The 1636-nt window shown below is 35.3% G+C and overlaps 1 protein-coding gene across 1 annotated transcript in view; it reads right to left on the bottom strand.

Moving 5' to 3' along the window:
- Nucleotides 1-1636, bottom strand: part of ALDH7A1 (aldehyde dehydrogenase 7 family member A1) — a 24589-nt gene that overhangs the window by 11117 nt on the left and 11836 nt on the right. The window contains 2 exon segments of the mRNA XM_031557454.1: nucleotides 578-715; nucleotides 1278-1401. Of these exon segments, the coding sequence (XP_031413314.1) occupies nucleotides 578-715; nucleotides 1278-1401 (262 nt within the window).

Raw genomic sequence — 1636 nt, 5'->3', positions numbered from 1 at the left:
AAGAAGACAACAGACATTGTTTTCAATTCTTCAAATGAAAAATAGTTTAATTATGCATTTAATACGGTATGTCAAATACAACATGCTTAAGCTGTTTTTCAGACAAATGTTCAGGCAAAAACTCAAATGCTTCTGTCCAGCACTGAGGATTCAGATCTGATGAGCTGGAGATGTGCCAGATATTATAGTGAAGCATACAGATGGAAGAGAAGCAGGAGTGAGTGGGGGGAAAACAAACTTATTAAGATCCCTAATTTTATCTCTACCAGTTCTGAAAAATATTGATTTTTTGTTACTAAGAGTGATGCTAAACCTCAATTTACGTTTTCACCAATTTGCCATTTGACTAAACCTTAAATGGTCTGGATCTCAGTACCTCATTAAAGACATTAACAAGGTTACAAAAAAAAAACAACCCAACATTTTTGACTTATATACCTTACAAAAAAACAGAAATTAGTCCTACATGAAATAGAATCAAATATATGGAAACACATGAAATATTATAACAGTTACATGTCTGAGGAAATAGTTCTGCAATTTTAAAATACTGTTACAGCATGCTGGGCAGCTGTGCCTTACCAGAGACAAGCATTTCCACAGATCATTGCAATCGCACTGTTCCACCCATACACTGCTACAGGGAAGTTAAAGGCCGTGATGATTCCCACTAATCCAACAGGATTCCACTGCTCTATAAGAGCATGACCAGATCCTGAAGGACAAGACAGAATATACCACGATTTGTATCCATTCAATTAATGTATAACATGTTATGAGGAGGGGGTCTGTCATTATTCCCTGTCTATCAGAGCATGAGCTTGTAGAGAGCTGTATTACAAGGGCTCTGCAGCTTATGGAGCAAGATTAGCTAGAATGCAGGGAAAAAAACTAATGATAATGAGAAATTTTGCTACTTTAACTACTTAGTTTATAGAATGTTGGTTGCTCAGTAACTAACAGCTGACAAAAGACTTCTCATTTTTAAGCATACTGACAAAATTTTTACGTGCTTTTCTCCAGCACCTTTACTACAGAGATGGCAGAGAGAATATAATGCTTGATGGAGTAGAGGAAAAATCCCTTGCCTCTCCTGACACATGCCATAGGATAGATACTTCATTAGGTGGCACTACTGCGCACATCTATTTATAGACAACATGCTTGATAAATAAGCACAGAGATTTTGCTGCAGTACACCACTCTATTATTCAACCTTCCACTAACATGAAAACTAAAAATTGAAAAAATGGTGAAGAAAAAAACAGAACACATACTTTCTGAAGGCAAAACAGGTCCACCAATCATTCGGGACAAACCAACAGCATAGTCGCAGACATCAACATACTCCTGTACTTCCCCAACGCCCTCAACATAAATCTTTCCCATTTCCAATGAGACCTGAAAATATCAATAACAATATATATATACACATTAATTTCCAATACATTTTGTCTCTTACTACTATCAGGTATATATGCACACCAAGTAAAATTCAATATAGATTTTTTTCAACATAAGACATTCAATTCTATCTGAGTTATTCAAAGTTTAAAGAAACAACACAACAGATAAAGGAGTCACACTCTCATACAGTAGGAGGAAATTAATAGAGGAAAATAATAAAGAAAATAAT

Source organism: Meleagris gallopavo, chromosome Z, assembly GCF_000146605.3.
Source record: "Meleagris gallopavo isolate NT-WF06-2002-E0010 breed Aviagen turkey brand Nicholas breeding stock chromosome Z, Turkey_5.1, whole genome shotgun sequence".
In the NCBI taxonomy this organism is placed as follows: domain Eukaryota; kingdom Metazoa; phylum Chordata; class Aves; order Galliformes; family Phasianidae; genus Meleagris; species Meleagris gallopavo.
Note: the sequence above shows the minus strand (reverse complement) of the source record. Positions and strands in the feature narration are given on the sequence as shown.